This window comes from Rhinichthys klamathensis, unplaced genomic scaffold (genome assembly GCF_029890125.1).
Source record: "Rhinichthys klamathensis goyatoka isolate OS25496 unplaced genomic scaffold, OSU_Roscu_1.1 h1tg000103l_1, whole genome shotgun sequence".
NCBI classification, from domain to species: domain Eukaryota; kingdom Metazoa; phylum Chordata; class Actinopteri; order Cypriniformes; family Leuciscidae; genus Rhinichthys; species Rhinichthys klamathensis.
In genome coordinates this window covers 2739190-2753914 of record NW_026606642.1, presented here as the reverse complement: position 1 = coordinate 2753914, position 14725 = coordinate 2739190, and the positions used below count along the sequence as shown (strand labels likewise).

The 14725-nt window shown below is 37.3% G+C and overlaps 2 protein-coding genes across 2 annotated transcripts in view; one reads left to right on the top strand and one right to left on the bottom strand.

Annotated features, from left to right (window-relative positions):
- LOC130086914 (uncharacterized) overlaps positions 1 to 14725 on the top strand; it is a 308209-nt gene that overhangs the window by 176489 nt on the left and 116995 nt on the right. The gene's annotated exons all lie outside the window — the stretch shown is intronic.
- The window catches only part of LOC130086998 (SLAM family member 5-like), a 290538-nt gene continuing 281449 nt past the window's right edge, over positions 5637 to 14725 (bottom strand). The window contains exons 2-5 of the mRNA XM_056253201.1: positions 7003 to 7332; positions 6443 to 6724; positions 6122 to 6217; positions 5637 to 5641 (exon numbers count right to left, since the gene is read on the bottom strand). Coding sequence (XP_056109176.1) covers positions 5637 to 5641; positions 6122 to 6217; positions 6443 to 6724; positions 7003 to 7332 — 713 coding nt within the window. The remainder of the gene's footprint in view (positions 5642 to 6121; positions 6218 to 6442; positions 6725 to 7002; positions 7333 to 14725) is intronic.

Genomic DNA, 14725 nt, shown 5'->3' with positions numbered 1-14725 from the left:
ATAATTATTTAATTTCTATAGGCTAAATTTGTAAAAATAGAGTCGGCTCTTCAGATATGCGAGCCAGCTCCCGACGTTCACCTAAAAGAGCCGGCTCTTAGAGTCGCCTCATTCGCGAATCGCGAACGACCCATCAAAAGCTCATTCGCGAACGAGTCGATCCATCATCACTAACGGCTAACGCTCATGAATTGCGAACGACCCATCATAACGCATAGTCGGACAGGACAGGACACACAATGAACAACACAAGCAAGCCAGTCAGTCAACGAGAGACAGGTATGGCGACGAGCTTAACAAGCTTAAAGGAGAACTCCGGCGCAAAATGAACCTTTGGTCTAATTACACATTGTTACCTAGTCAACCGTTATCTGAGATTTGTTTTCATGATTATCGAATGTAAATAGTTTTATCTCTAAAAACAGTTTAGCCTATAAAGCTAGTATAACGGTAAGTTAGTATATTGGGCATAGTGTAATGACAAATAAAAATCGCTTGTTAATACCACTAACAAGGCTGAAAATAGACCCACACTAACACGGTAGCATAATGAGGGTCCCTACCTTCAAACCGAAGCATTGAGAACTTTGTAAGTGTACAGACAGTTTAATAAGAAGATATTTTAAACATACAGTCAACTTCGCGTATACAGGCAGAATCCATCTTTACAGCCTTTACCAGTCGATCTACGAACGCCGATCCAAGCCTGCTGTTCGCGCTCACCTTATCATTGGCCCAGTCCCAATTCTCACTTGAGCCCTAAGGCCTTCCTGGAAGTGGACACTTGTTGAAAGTGCACTTAGCGGAGTAAGTGCGCAAGGGCCCAAAGCTGTGAAGAGCAGAATTGGGACAGTTTTTCACACGTCACTTCTGTTGTGATCAGGAGAGCAAACACCATTCATTTGGCTAATGTGTGTGCTGCTTATAATAGCTGTAACATGACACAATCCTTTGAATGAAAAAAATAATCTTTTTTTACTCTTAGCTACCAACCTTTCTGTTAATGTTATTAATATTAAAACAGTTTTTGGCTAAGATAAATTGTGATTGGGGTTTACCTGAGCTTATACTGCCTTACCGTATTCACAGCGATTCGAAATGCAATTTTAATTATGTTATTATGGAAATTGATATATGAAATTCTTCCCATCCCATACATGAAAAAATACATGACGTGTTGGTGAAATATTATATATAGGCTAAGGCTATATTAAAAGTCTTACATAGGCTATATGAAATAAAATGACACAACCCTGTCTCTTTTTGTTAAATTTCAGTTTTATTGATCAATAATAGCCATTATTAAATTATAAGTAGCCTAAAAAGTATAAGAAGCTATATAAGTCAAGAAATAAAGCAAGTTAAAAGATTCAGTCAAACATAAGTCAACAGGCTAACGTTACAACATTACAGTTAAATAGCATAAATATATAAAGTTATGAAACTTCACTTTGCCCTCAGCCAAAACGATTTGCCAGGGAACAAATCATAGATTACTGAGACCAAAGATCGCCCGTTAGATATACACAAGCCGATTTATAGCTCATGTTTAACCACTAGACACAGAGCCCGCGGGAAACGTCAGAATGACTAGCCGAGGTAAGGCTGTTCCAGGCGGGGTAACGTTATATGAGCGCTGTGCGCCCGCTGATCCCTGGAACTCCGAAAAAGTCCGATCAAAATTTTAAATAGGCGCTATCTTTATAAACAAACCACAGATTTGAGCTTTAAACAACTATATTCTCGACTGAAAAACTCTTAAAACTACATTTCGTGACACGATAACACTAATATTTTTAAATTTCGCGGCCTTGAAAAACACTTCACCATACCGGCTTCCTTTATCTTCGGAGTTTCCGCTCCCGAACAGCACCATAGCAACCGTTCTCCCCCATTGGTTAGCTGTTCGAAACGTCACAACACTACAAGGATTCTGGGTAATAGCCCACAGCAAAGTGAGGTCTGATGCACACTTGCGAAAAGGGTGCATTAAGTGCCCTTACGATCACCGCTGGAGAACACATTAGAGGATCGGGACACCCTACGGCCTTGCACCCCTTAGCGAGAACGCGCATTTGAGGGGCACAAGGGCGCAAGTGCGGATATTGGGACAGGGCCATTCTCACCAGCGCACTTGGATCGGCGTTCGTAGATCGACTGGTAAAGGTTGTATTTCAAAGATGGCTCCTGCCTGTATACGCGAAGTTGACTGTATGTTTAAAATATCTTCTTATTAAACTGTCTGTACACTTACAAAGTTCTCAATGCTTCGGTTTGAAGGTAGGGACCCTCATTATGCTACCGTGTTAGTGTGGGTCTATTTTCAGCCTTGTTAGTGGTATTAACAAGCGATTTTTATTTGTCATTACACTATGCCCAATATACTACCGTTATACTAGCTTTATAGGTGTAGTCCGGTGAGTCTAAAGACACTAAATTAATTAATATGTTTATTTACATTGTATCTGTATATTTTATTTATTCTGTGCCTTTACAGTGTTTTCATTTGTATGTATATAGTTATATAATTATATATAATATTATTTAATGTTTAATATCTTGTTTACGTACTCACGTATGACGCTATTGACGAGAGGAAGGGCGTGGCTGGAGGAGGGGGGAAGGAGGAGAAGACGAGGAGAAGGGAGACGAGTTGGACGAGGAGAAGGGAGTTGTGAGGGCTAGGTATTGGTATTTTCACACGATAGTCCCGTAAATACAGACTTAATCAGTCATTAGTTTTGTTGCTTTGCTAATAAGAACTTTATTTAGCAAATATTTGTGATACTCGTCCTGGATTTCACTCCATGCGCTCGTGAGGTGATTCGCGCGAGCACCGAGCCGATCACATTCGGGAGGCGAACCAGATAGCGCTCCGGGTGACCGGAAAAGCCCGGAGTTCCTCTGGCAACGAGGGATAGGCCGTCACAACAGATAGCGCTCCGGGTGACCGGAAAAGCCCGGAGTTCCTCTGTTGCATCCATAGGGTTGCACCGCGGGAGAGTGTGACAGCCGCTCACGCGCGCTGTCATCGACATCGTCATATCGCAGGACACATCGTGTTCGGGAAAACATCAGGCCTGCAACGTAGAGTGTGTGTGTGAATGAGAGCATGAATGTGGTCCCATTTAAGTGAGTTTTGAATTATATTACTGAATAATTCATTGAGTATACCTATTTGAATACTGTGTGATTGAGTTAAACAAAATACTTTTGAGAGTGTTTAACACTTAGGAGATAAGTGTTTAGTTTATTTTCTGAAATTGTAAATCCTTTAAACTTATTTAATTTAACATTTCATTTTATTTAAAAAGAATGTTTTGAATTTTCATATTTTACTTTATTACATTTCACATTCAAAAACATAAAAAAGACTCGAAAGACAAGTTTTGATTCAATAGTATTTATTGCTGCTGAAGGGAATGGAATACATGTGATTATTATAGGTAATCATAAGAGTGAAACGAATACTTACCCAGACCCTAGCTGTAATATAGTGGGTATCATTACTAGGGTTACATAGGCTAAACTGTTTTTAGAGATAAAACTATTTACATTCGATAATCATGAAAACAAATCTCAGATAACGGTTGACTAGGTAACAATGTGTAATTAGACCAAAGGTTCATTTTGCGCCGGAGTTCTCCTTTAATTTAATTTTGCCCAGTTGTGGCCTGTTGAGGGGCAATAAATATCAAAAGTTCCAAAACATGTATTGTGTTATTTGCATTGATCCACTATATAAACATAATATCTACATGGCATTTGATTGGAGGCTAGTCTCACTTTGTCCCACAGCAACATTTTTTTTTTTAGATGTGTGTACAATGTTTCATGTTTCTGTTAATAATGTATTGTATTAAGTGTCCATTTCATTATAATATTCAGATTTATCATAAATAATTGAACATGCACATGTATTGTAAGTTCCGTTAAAGAGGGGTAGAGGTGGGGTCACATTTGAGCATTTATATTTTAATTTTACTTGAAAGTAACGCAATAGTTACTTTTAAAATTTGTAACTGAGTTACTAATTTAGTTACTTTTTGGAAGTAGTAACTAGTAACTGTAACTAATTACTTTTTAAAAGTAACTTGCCCAACACTGAATATGTGTATGACCTTCCATGCATGCTATAGCACCGAGTGCCAGGACAGAATACAGAAGACGGATGTTTGCCGAGGACAAACGCCTCCCTCTGGGTCCTACGCCACTGAATCTGACGGAGTGCAAGCACGACAGTCAAGAGCAACGCAGGATCGCCCCGCAGTAGCCTGCTAACTTGGCCTTATACTCGCTGACCGCTGTCCCGCAAAGGATCATCCGCCCACCGAGAAAGCTGTGGTAGACCAACCAGGAAAACGTTCCAATGCTCTACAACAGCTGCCAACTCCTGCTGCCGAATTGACATCTACTGTTTAACCCATAGTTGGGAGGCAAAAAGGGGTACTGTTACTTGCCTAAGGTGAGCCCCTATGACTTGTGGTAGGGCGGGGTCGTCTTACTCTCCCGTACAGGTCCATTAGACCTGCCCATTGCCCATCCCGAGCTACCTAGGGGCCCCCAAAATGCCCCATTAAATTATGCTTAAGTTTTTTTGTTGTTTTTTTACTTTTTGCAAATTATATACACTACCGTTCAAAAGTTTGGGGTCAGTGAGAATTTTATTTTTATTTTTTTGGGGAAAGACTCACTTTAGGAAGTTATTAAAGTGGAAAGTTGCATGTTAGGGTTAGTGATATATTAACCTTATTTCCAAAACACAAGCTTTGAACTTATTTCGGATTATTATTGTGTTTTGTTTTTCTTGTTTTTCGTAGCAATATCTGGCAACATTTTACTGTCGGCATTAATACAAAAAAAGCTTAGACAAACTGTAATTGCATAAAGCTACCACATTCTGTAAGACAAACGCAATGATCATCGTGATTATCTGTAAGAAATGTATAACACTATCAAAAACTATAGCATAATACAGATCTGTATGAATGAAATTTGCCAAATAACTGGCCAGCTGGAAGAGGCTCATGCTGTTTAGTTAACCTTTCACAAAGTCATCATAAAAACATTAAAGCAGTGTTTCTCAACTAGCAATCTATTCAGTCAGCATATTTGTGTTTGATCTGTGTGAATTACAGAAATATAAGACTTGCTAGACCTACTTTTTTTCTATATTTCTTTGCACAAAACTCTCCAGAAAGTGCCATGTAATGGTTTATTTTTCAAAAAATGAAATTTATTTCTATTTTCGTTCTCTTTTAAAGATCGGATGGGGGGCCCCATACTACCTTCGCCTTGGGCCCCCAATTTGCTAAATCCGCCACTGGCAGTAAGAAACTTCTAGGTGAGCAACTGCCTTTCTCTCCGTTATCTATATTGACGCAGAAAAACAAAACAATAATGCCTCCTACTGGAAGCAACGGGTATCGCACTCTAAAATAACCATCAAAATAAAAGTCCCACAATAGAAGTCTTCTCTCGCTGAGAGCCTTTTATACACCTTACATAACAGACCGCATTCTACATTAGAATTCAACCAAGCCATGTAATAATGCCTCATAATGAACTTTACACTGTATGTTTTTTTTTTAAATAAACTGTTTAATGCTGTAAATATGTTTTTATTCAACCGTTATTCAATCTGCAGGAATTCAGTTTATTCTTATTATGACACATCTTCAGTTTTAATATGTATATATATATATGATTCATAGATGTATTCCAGTTGGGTATTTTTAATTTATTTTTGTAAAATTCTACAATAATTTATTGGTGAAATATTTTTACATTTGTTTTGCTGCATACATGAAAGAAAAAAATAGCAACATAAAATAAATTAAGAAAAGTAGTGTAATTAACAAAGAATTGTAACGTGGATGACTTTAAAGATTACAATGAAATATAATTAAAAAAAAATAATCGTTTTTTCCACCAGATGGCCCCAATACACCAAATTCGTATAATCAACCTTTTCCGCAACAGTTAAGAGGAGAGAATAGGTAAACAAAGCTTTTTTTCACCATCACTAAACAATTAAACCACACATATTTTTTTCATCTTTTATCGTTACGAATTAAAACTGCAATATGTGACAATGATATCTGTTCTGTTCTCCTGTTACCTCTTGAAGCTCTGACGTCATTGACCAGAAGAACAACAGCAGCCGCAGAAGCCACGCCCATCAGCGCAGTGACGACCAATCGCAGCACAGCTTCAACTGAATCACAACAGGGGTCGTGGCCTTCTGGAGAAACTAATGAGCGATAGTAATCATAGCAACTGACTCTAGTATCTGTCATGAACTAAAAAATATCACCTTTTTATGCTACACACAAGAAAATACATGAGTATATAAGTAATGATGATGATGACAGAAGCTTATTCATCATTTCTGGCATCTTATGTTAGTAGTCTTGTTAAAATATGATCAGTGCTGCTGTACCTGCACATGTGTGACAGAGTGTGTTGATGTCCAGATGTGTGGTCTGGTTGCTGATGGGATTGTTCAGCACACAGCTGTAGGTGTTTTTATCCTGATATTCCACCTCCAGGGGTAGAGAGAGACTGATGCTGAGATCACACACACTGATGCTGGACAATACACTCATTCCTGCGTACCAGGAGAGAGTCACATTACTCACATTCAACACTGATGAACACACCAGTGAACATGATGATGATGATGAAGAACAGTCTCTACTGATGACAGGAACAGGCAGACGAGCTGAAAAATATTAGAAACTTTACATCAGGATCATATCAGTAAATAAGAGCTGTTTTGACCATTTCAATGTGTTGAGTGTGTGATGTCATTCACAAACAGTAGATTACTGTGATTTAAAAAAGATGAACACTTCATAATAATTCATCAAAAGGAAAGTGTTCTATTGGTTGAAAAAGAAAGACAAAAATATGTGTGTATCTCGATGTTTATAATTTCAAGTTTTTAAAATCATTCATTTAATATGTATCCGCTTTAATTACAAACAAAATGTAACTCACCGTAGACAGTGAGACTGAAACTCTTGCTCACACGATCTTTGACCTCTAGTTGATAAACTCCAGTGTGTTCAGTTGTGGTGTGTGTGATGGTCAGAGATCCAGTTTGATGATCCAGCTTCAGTCTGTCTCTGAATCTCCCATCAGGAACATCATCATATACAGTGATTCTGCCGGCCATTACACTGATATCAACTATTAAAGTGTTTTCATCTCCAAACCTCCAGTAAATCAGATCTTCATCCATCATTTCAGTGAGATCAGAGTTTAGAGAGACTGAATCTCCCTCCATCACCAACACTGACTTCACTGCATCTGGACCAGCAAACACTCCTGAAGAACAGAGATTATTAAAGATTAAGTGTCCGAAATAATTTAAATATATCAGATTTGTAACTGTAATGAAGAACAGCACAGACACAGAAGTAGCATTAATAATTTTTGTGATGTTATTTTTAGTTATTTTAGTTAACATTATCACAATGTGATCTGTGGGAGGTGCCACAGGGGTGATTGTGTCTCATCTTAAAGGGTTAAGGCCCGTTCACACCAAGCACGATAACTATATGCGTCCACTGTCCACACCAACGACTGATAACGGTCTTTTTACTCTAGGCACGCGCGCGCCCGCGCCCGCGCTGTGGTTTCAAAGTAGACCTTTAAATTAGAATCGATTCTGATTGGCTGTCAGTGTTTTATCGTTCGACAGCTGGAAAAAAAATCGTTCTGAAAGTGATCCCAACGATATCGTTCCTCATATCTTTATCGTTATAGTTGTGGTGTGAACTCTGTTATTCTTAAATATAGAGAACGATTTTCAGAATTTTATCGTTATCGTGCTTGGTGTGAACGGGCCTTAAGTTCACCCCAAAATGTAAATTCTGTCAGTAATTACTCACCCTCATGTTGTTCAACCCCGTAAGACTTTCGTTCATCTTCGGAACACAAATTAAGATATTTTGATTAAATCTGAGAGCTGGATCACTCCTCCATAGGCTTCTTCAGATTTTTGAAACTTGTCAGCCCCGAAAAGTTATTAAAGACATCGTTAAAATAGTCCGAGTGACTACAGTGGCTCAATCTTCATTTTATCAAGCGACGAGAATACTTTTTGAGTGCAAAAAACAAACAAAAATAACGACTTTATTGAAGTATTCATTTCCATCTCTGTTGGCCTTGAGATATTCACGTAGTGTAATTGCGTAATGGTTGTACGTCACACGTAGGCAGGGGTGCGGCCAGGGATTTTTGGCCCCATGAAAAAATAGGTACTGCTGCACCCGTTCAATTAATAAAATTGATTTCTGGGGCCCCTAAAAGTGTGTGGGCCCTTAGAATCGTCCTAACTTTTCCCCCCTTAGCGGCGCCCCTGCACGTAGGCTCACTATTGGCCGACGCTGGTCATGTGTGTGACGCGTGTGACGTTCAACCAGAAGCATTACGCAACTACGTGAATATCTCAAGGCCTGTTTGTTTTTTTTGCGCTCAAAAAGTATTCTCGTCGCTTGATAAACTTAAGATTGAGCCACTGTAGTCACTTGAAGTATTTTAACGATTTAATAACTTTTTTTTAAGATTTAATAACAATTCTTTAATAACTTTTCGGGGTTGGCAAGTTTCAATCCCATAGAAGCCTATGGAGGAGTGAGACAGCTCTCAGATTTAATCAAAATATCTTAATTTGTGTTCCGAAGATGAACGAAAGTCTTACGGGGTTGGAACAACATGAGGGTGAGTAATTACTGACAGAATTTACATTTTGGGGTGAACTATCCCTTTAAATCTGATTGGCTCCTTCAGTGACTCTGCTCTGGAGAATGAAGGGTTATGAATCCAAATAGTGCAAATCAGGTAAAGCAGTTTAAAAACACTCCAATAATGTTTCACAGAGAAACTATGGACTAAAAGACCCAAATGAACAGTCCTTAAAGCCCTTGAATTTACTTTGTACTTATGTGAACATTTACAGTTTTCTCTTGTATCCAGTGTATTTTTATTAAGAAACCAGTAAATGCAACAAACATGTGCTATATAAATGTTAGAGTAGCGAGATTATCAATAATCATCTCATGTCATTGTTTAGGGTGGTGTAAGAAATTGTAGTCTGTATATTTAAAAAAATATATTTTAGAATGAGCTCATCCCCAAAATGGCCTCATTATCATAGAGATGAAGGAAGTGAAGTTATATGTTTCTTCACCATATGGGTTGATCACATCCTGAACAAATGCTAGTCAATTCTTGTAGAATGGGAATGTGTGTGAGACAGAGAACCTTCTCAGACAATGATGTGTCTAAACTTCATTAACATACAGAACACAGCTGTTACAACAAGAACAACTTCATTTACATGAAGAGTGGTAAACTGTAACAGGATAAAAGGTTTGAGATTGAGATGTTCTGGGTTCAGTCTGACACCGATGAACTTTGTGTACCTTGCCACTGCGCTACACTTCATTTTTAAGATCTTCGACATCCACATAATGTTTTCTTATGGCAAAGCATGAATTCTTTTAAATAAAACAGGATCTGCTGTTTTTGAACCTGTCATATTTTTCTCTTGTGGTTTAAAATAGATCTCACAAAACACAATAATAATTTAGTTTGAGCATCTTTAATCTGGGAAATCCTCTGGCTGATTAAAAAAACATTGTTATGGCTCTGTATTAAATCTCTATAAATACTATGTATTTAAACTAAAGCAAGAACTGAAGTGTTAAAATGAATATGAAAAAACTCACCGGCCAGACGAAACACACAGAACAACACACACATGTGAAGCATTCTCAGATAACAGCTCTATATGTGAACACTTCAGAGACAGAGAGATAGTGAACTAACAGGACAGTGTTAAACTGTGAGAGAGTGTTTCTGCGTCTGATTCCTCCACCAATAATATTTCAGCAACACCCTCCTTCTTCACACATACTGCTACTCTTGCACTGGTTATTCATATTCCTCTGTATTAGTATTACACTGGAACACAGTATCTTTTAAGTTTTTTGTTTGTTTTGCAAGCAGCCATAATATTTCAAATATTTTATTGTAGGCCTATAATCAATATTTTGCTATTAAAAGTGTGGAATGGTGTTAGGTTAGTCACTAAGGGTTATTAACTAACACTATCTTTGTTTTCCATCAGTCGATCACACACACACACACACACAAACCACATGTGTGAATACACTGAGGATGCAGAAGCTGTTTATTTTCATCAACACATCAAACCGCATCTCTGTACAAAAGTCAGTAGAGGTTTACTATGAGCTGCTCGAGTCTTCACACTCATGTATGGTCTGTGCATCTTGTGTAAATTACTATATTATAATATATGTGTTTTGCAGTAAATATTCATTCAAATGTTCTTTGCTTTGAATCCTACTACTCATAACATCACATTCATTGATTAACAATTTAAATCCACAGGCAGTTTAATCTGAAAACACACTGTTTTGTCATTTATCTTTATCATAATAAAAAACAAAAGAAACAAAATATAATTGTATTCACATTTTGGAGACTGTGTCACACTGTAGAATATGTAGGATTCTTGACAGGACAAACACTGAGGCAGGAAATGTTTTCAAACACAGAATATTTATATATTTATTAATATAGGCTATACAATTTTAATCTGGCACCTCTGATTTTTTAAGAGAAATCACCAAGTGAAGACCTTACAAAAGAGATAAACTTCATGCTGACTGCACTAGTCCTGTAGGAGGCGGTGAACTCTCTGTAGAACACACAAACAGAAGAAGAAGAATTGCATACGTCCAGTGGTGGAATGTAACGAAGTACAAATACTTCGTTACTTTACTTAAGTAAATTTTTCACGTATCTGTACTTTACTTAAGTAGAATCAATAGTGCATACTTTTTACTTTTACTTCGTTACATTTTGCAGCAATTATTATACTTTCTACTCCACTACATTTCTACAACGTTCGGTTACATTTTCGTTACATTTTCTGATCAGTTTTCCCCTGCCAAAACGACATCCCGACCGTCCGTTCATCGCACGTTTCTGTCTCACCAGTGAAGTTTGGTTGCCATAGATATATCAACCCGGTCAGACTAAATGCGTCTCTATAGCACGCAGTGTGTTTATCGTGCAATTTATACGCGGAAATTAGTTTTTACATGCATAGGAAACGCATTGGTAGGTTTAGTAGTGATGTGGGGTGCGTGTGTATTACGTTTGGTTAGGATTAGTATGGCAAGCCAAGAGGTTCAGAATTACGCCATAAATGAATCGCATTTACAGCCAAATGCCGTCATATACGGCGTTTTAACATAATATGTGTGTTTATATATATATATATATATATATATATAGTAAGGGTATATACCCAGCAAACATTTGGACGTGTAATGACCGTTGAAAAGACGTCCGTCCGACACGTCCCGTCATGGTTGAAAAATAGTTCCAAAATGAAAGTTGAACCGACGTCTTTGACGTCATCTGGCCGTGAATTCCACGTCTCTTCTGGCCGTGAATTCCACGTCTCTTCAGCGCGTCCCTGGACGTCCAAATGCGTCGTCATTTGTGTGTTTAAATGTGTTGCTGCATAATTTAAGTGTATATAAGCCTGCATTTAAAATAATCACACACATATTGTGTAACATAGTGAAAGGCAATCAAGTCTTGAAGTTTACACATCTTGACAAAGGTTCTAAAAAGGTCCAAAATTGGTCTAGTCAGACCTGACCGTCAATAAAACGTTTTAATCACGTGTACATCACAAACAAGAACACATTATTTGTGGACATAAGAAAAAAAGAATCATGTTCTGATTTAGCACATTTTATTGATCTTGAACAGCCAAAATGTATCTTAATATTTTTTCAATGTGTAACATTTGTTAACCAAACTAAAATACCAATTACAAAATACTGAATTATTATATAAAGGGATAGTTCACCCAAAAATGAAAATTCAATGAAGAAAGGTATACAGGTTTGAAACATGAGGTTGAGTAAATGATGACAATTTTCATTTTTGGGGAAACTATCCGTTTAAACACATTTTGGCTCAGTTTTTGTATCCACCAGCTCTTCCTGGAGCGTGTTTCAGGTGTTCTGCCATTGCTGCATCAATTTCAGAGTCTGTAGCATTTGGGCTCCACCTCTTCACAGCATCTAAGGGAAGAGAATATATATTTAAATATATATATTTAAATAAATAAAATTATTATTAAATTAAAATTTGAGGTAAATGATATGCACTTATTTTCAAAATATTTTTATGGTCTACAGCTAAATTAAAAAAAAAACATGGAACAAGATGAATGAATCATGAATGACACATTAGAAAAAGGTAATCAACATGCATTACATTTTATTTTATTGTATAAAATATGTTCTGCTTTTATTTTTAAAGCAGTTACTGAAAACATACATGTTAAAATCCAGCTAAACATTTCATTCAATTTCAGATAATTTACTTTCTGAAAGAAACTCTCAAAAGGCTACATCAATAAGTTACAGTAATGACTGTATCATTAAACAATATACTTGGTATAACGTTACCGTTGTTGTATACGTTCAAAGTTACTTTTAGCCTACTGGCTAATTTTAGCCAAACTCAGTAAATTTCAGTTGACAATGTGGGCATCATTTCTTTCTGTTCATTCATGTCACACAAGTAAAACTCAAGCACGTTAATCTAATACAAAATGTACTTACCCAACAGTAGATTTTTAATAATATCGACACAACTCCCTCCTCTCCTCGTGTTTGTTCAAAGTTCCAGAATCTATGTGGAGAACGCGTTAACATCTCGCGAGATAATCCCATCGCATGATTTTGTAATATCGCGAGATCTTTTGTTACTACATCTTGGCAGTTTGGGCAGAGGGTTTGGGTAATTACATCCAACTCAGACATAAATGGTGACCGGTTATATTTCTGTTTTACATGTATATACATTCCATAAAAAAATAACAACGAATACATCAGGTACAACAGGTTAAAATAATGATTAAAAGGCAGTGGCTTTGCAATCACTTGACTATACTGTGCATTTTGTGATTATAATTTATAAAAACAAGATAAAGTAAATATATATGCATTTGTATATAAATCGTGTATTTTATAAAGAATTATAAATCCTGATAATTTTTTTCTGTCTTGCTAGACTAGACGTGCAAAAGACGTCAGTGGACGTATAGTATTCACAGCCTGACTAGACGTGTAAAGGACGCCAGTGGACGTCTTCTTCACAACCTCTTAAAAACTTCATGGGCAACTACATTAATTATTGCAGTATTAACCATGCGAGGATTAAGCGCAGCTTTTGCATATTTAACAAGGATTTCATAGAGGGTCATGATGGACTATAAATGCACGTGTAAAAGACGTCGCCAGGTGACGTCCTCTCACCCGATACACTAAACATAACTACACGAGCTAAAAGTTAAAATAACAATTATACATGCAACTGTAGACATGTACAAATGTATCTGAATGCATTTTTAGGAAATGTTCTGTGTTAAATTTTTTACCGATTTATGACGTCCTGGCCGCAACTATTTTTGGCCAGGGACACGACGTTGCCGTCGGGCCAATGTTTGCTGGGTAGTGTTTCGAAACATCTGCGCTTCGGGATCTCGCAAAGCTTCGGAACGACTGTTTCGCGGCAGCCATCCCTATATAAAACCTGTCTGTCACATTTTTACTTTTTAATCTTCGTTTTTATAATAAATAAATAAAAATATTTTGAAATACCTCATCCAGAACAAGGAATATCACCTTATGTCAACTAGCTAGCTAGCTTACAGCTAACTCACCTCAACCTCGTACACCTTGACTTTTTCATTGATGCCTGGAGGACTCTACCCTTAATTATGCCACCTGAATGATGAGCTACACTAACCACTCTGTTGGAGTTAAAAGAGTTTAAACCCTTTTTGACCGCCAAGGGTGCATCACTAAAGTAGGGCGTGATCGTAAATAAATTAACAGGTTCCGCCATTGTTATTAGATCTGGACGAGCGGAGCACTTGGACCCGGAAGAGGCTAAACGTCACGCGTGACGTCAGACTTAACAACCGAATAGTGTAACTGTAACTCATTTGATCCACTTTATTTGCTTTAAAAGGAATATTTGTATTGACTGTAAACAACTCACAGGGTGCCGAGTCCGACATGTTCGCGTGACGCCATATGCACGTCATCAACGTATTATGGACTTCCGCATGAGTTTTCAATTTTTCAACTTGAAAAGGAGAATAAGGATCTGCGAGCTGAAAACGTATGTTTAAAAGAAAACCTGGATGAAATGCAGCGGTACTCGCGTAGATGGAATCTCAAACTGCAAGGGGTCCCTGAACGCGATGGCGAAGATGCGAGAAGCGTGACGATCGACATCCTAAGAAAAATGATCCCAGCTGGCATTTTAACGTCGAGTCACTGTTGAATCAACGTCAGGTGCCAGTGTTGGATAACCGTTGAATTTTGATTAGATTTTGCAAATCAGATTGCAAATTGGATTTTGGAACAACGTTATTTTTCTACTGATATATTTCAACAAAATGTTTAAAAGTCATGGTTGTAAAAATAATGTTGATTTGACTACAACTCAAAAATGTTTGATATTTCTATGTTGAATCCGTAGTGAGTCAACAACACAACTTCAACTATTTGATGTTCAACGTTGTTTTAACGTTGAATTAATGTTTTTTCATAAACTGACATTATTTCAACCACATTTAAACGTTTAATGT